We start from the raw sequence: 1,550 nt of genomic DNA, 5'->3' as shown, positions 1-1,550 counted from the left end.
GACAGATATGCGAAGTTTGAAGTTAGAAAAATTTTATGACAGAATCTCCAAAGTTCATGCTATAGATCTAAAATTTGCATTAAAAAAATAAGAGTATACCAAAGAACTCAGTGAGGTTTCTTCCAGACTCAAAGGTGCCTAAGCTCCAAAGACAGCATCCCTAATGACTAGCAGGAAAGAAAAGAGTAAAACTCAAGTTAACAAAACTAAAATTAACTAAAAAGACTTTATTTGTGAATCTACTGCATTGACAAATGCTGTCTTTGTCATAACAGATTGATCTACGGGAATGAAGCAAAGAAATCAAACTGTTGTGACTGAGTTCTTCTTCACTGGATTAACCTCCTCCTTGCAGCTCCAAATTGCCCTCTTTCTGACATTTCTCTGTGTTTATCTTGTAACTCTTCTGGGGAATCTGGGAATGATCGTTCTCATTCACTTGGACACTCGACTCCACATCCCCATGTACTTTTTTCTCAGCCACTTGTCCTTTGTGGATGCCTGCTCCTCTTCTGTCATCAGTCCTAAGATGTTGTCTGGCATCTTTGTGGATAAAAAAGTGATCTCCTTCTTGGGTTGTGCTATCCAGCTTTGTTTATTTAGTCAGTTTGTAGTGACAGAATGTTTCCTCCTGGCCTCCATGGCTTATGATAGGTATGTTGCCATCTGTAAACCCTTGCTGTATACATCCATCATGTCCCAACGGGTCTGTGTACAGCTAGTGGTAGGCCCTTACAGCATAGGCCTTATAAGCACTACGATCCATATTACCTCTGCATTTATCCTGCCATACTGTGGTCCAAATCTCATCAATCATTTTTTCTGTGACCTTCTTCCTGTTCTCTCACTGGCATGTGCAGATACTCAGATGAATAAACGTTTGCTTTTCATCCTGGCTGGTATCCTAGGTGTATTCAGTGGTATGATCATCTTGGTGTCCTATGTTTACATTGCCATCACCATCCTAAAGATTGGCTCTGCTGATGGGAGACGCAAAGCCTTCTCCACATGCTCTTCACACCTGACAGCTGTCTCTATCCTTTACGGGACTCTCTTCTTTATCTATGTACGTCCAAGCTCCAGCTTCTCTCTGGATATCAATAAAGTTGTGTCACTATTTTACACCACTGTAATCCCAATGTTGAACCCATTCATTTATAGCCTGAGAAATAAGGAAGTCAAAGATGCATTCATCAGGACATTTGAAAAACAGTTTTGTTACCATTTGCAAGATAAAATATTGTAGATATAAGTATTATTAGATAGCAGTTAAACTACTTCATTTTTTTGTCGTTCAGTAAGCAAGAGCTTAGAACTTTAAACTGAGTTGTTTGGGTTATATGATATATAACTTTAGCAAAATTATGACATCTTATAACTAGAAATAATTGATTATGCAGTTTTGAAAAATAAAACTTAGTAAGCAATTAACTTAATAATTTCCCAACTATGGCTTACATTTAAATTATCTTCTATAATAGGATAATGCATAAAGCTCAATGTTGAATCTGTTCCAGAAGAATGGGTAAAAGTTATACTCATGTAGTAGG

General features: G+C 37.5%; 1 protein-coding gene across 1 annotated transcript; it reads left to right on the top strand.

The window, feature by feature from the left end:
* The first annotated feature begins 289 nt into the window (after nucleotides 1-289).
* Or5g25 (olfactory receptor family 5 subfamily G member 25) lies at nucleotides 290-1,246 on the top strand. Its single transcript, NM_001000287.1, is given in 1 exon segment — nucleotides 290-1,246. A coding segment is annotated over 1 exon segment (957 nt).
* The last annotated feature ends 304 nt before the right edge of the window (nucleotides 1,247-1,550 follow it).

This window comes from Rattus norvegicus, chromosome 3, assembly GCF_021556685.1.
Source record: "Rattus norvegicus strain SHRSP/BbbUtx chromosome 3, alternate assembly SHRSP_T2T, whole genome shotgun sequence".
NCBI classification, from domain to species: domain Eukaryota; kingdom Metazoa; phylum Chordata; class Mammalia; order Rodentia; family Muridae; genus Rattus; species Rattus norvegicus.
This window is presented reverse-complemented; position numbering and strand designations above follow the sequence as displayed.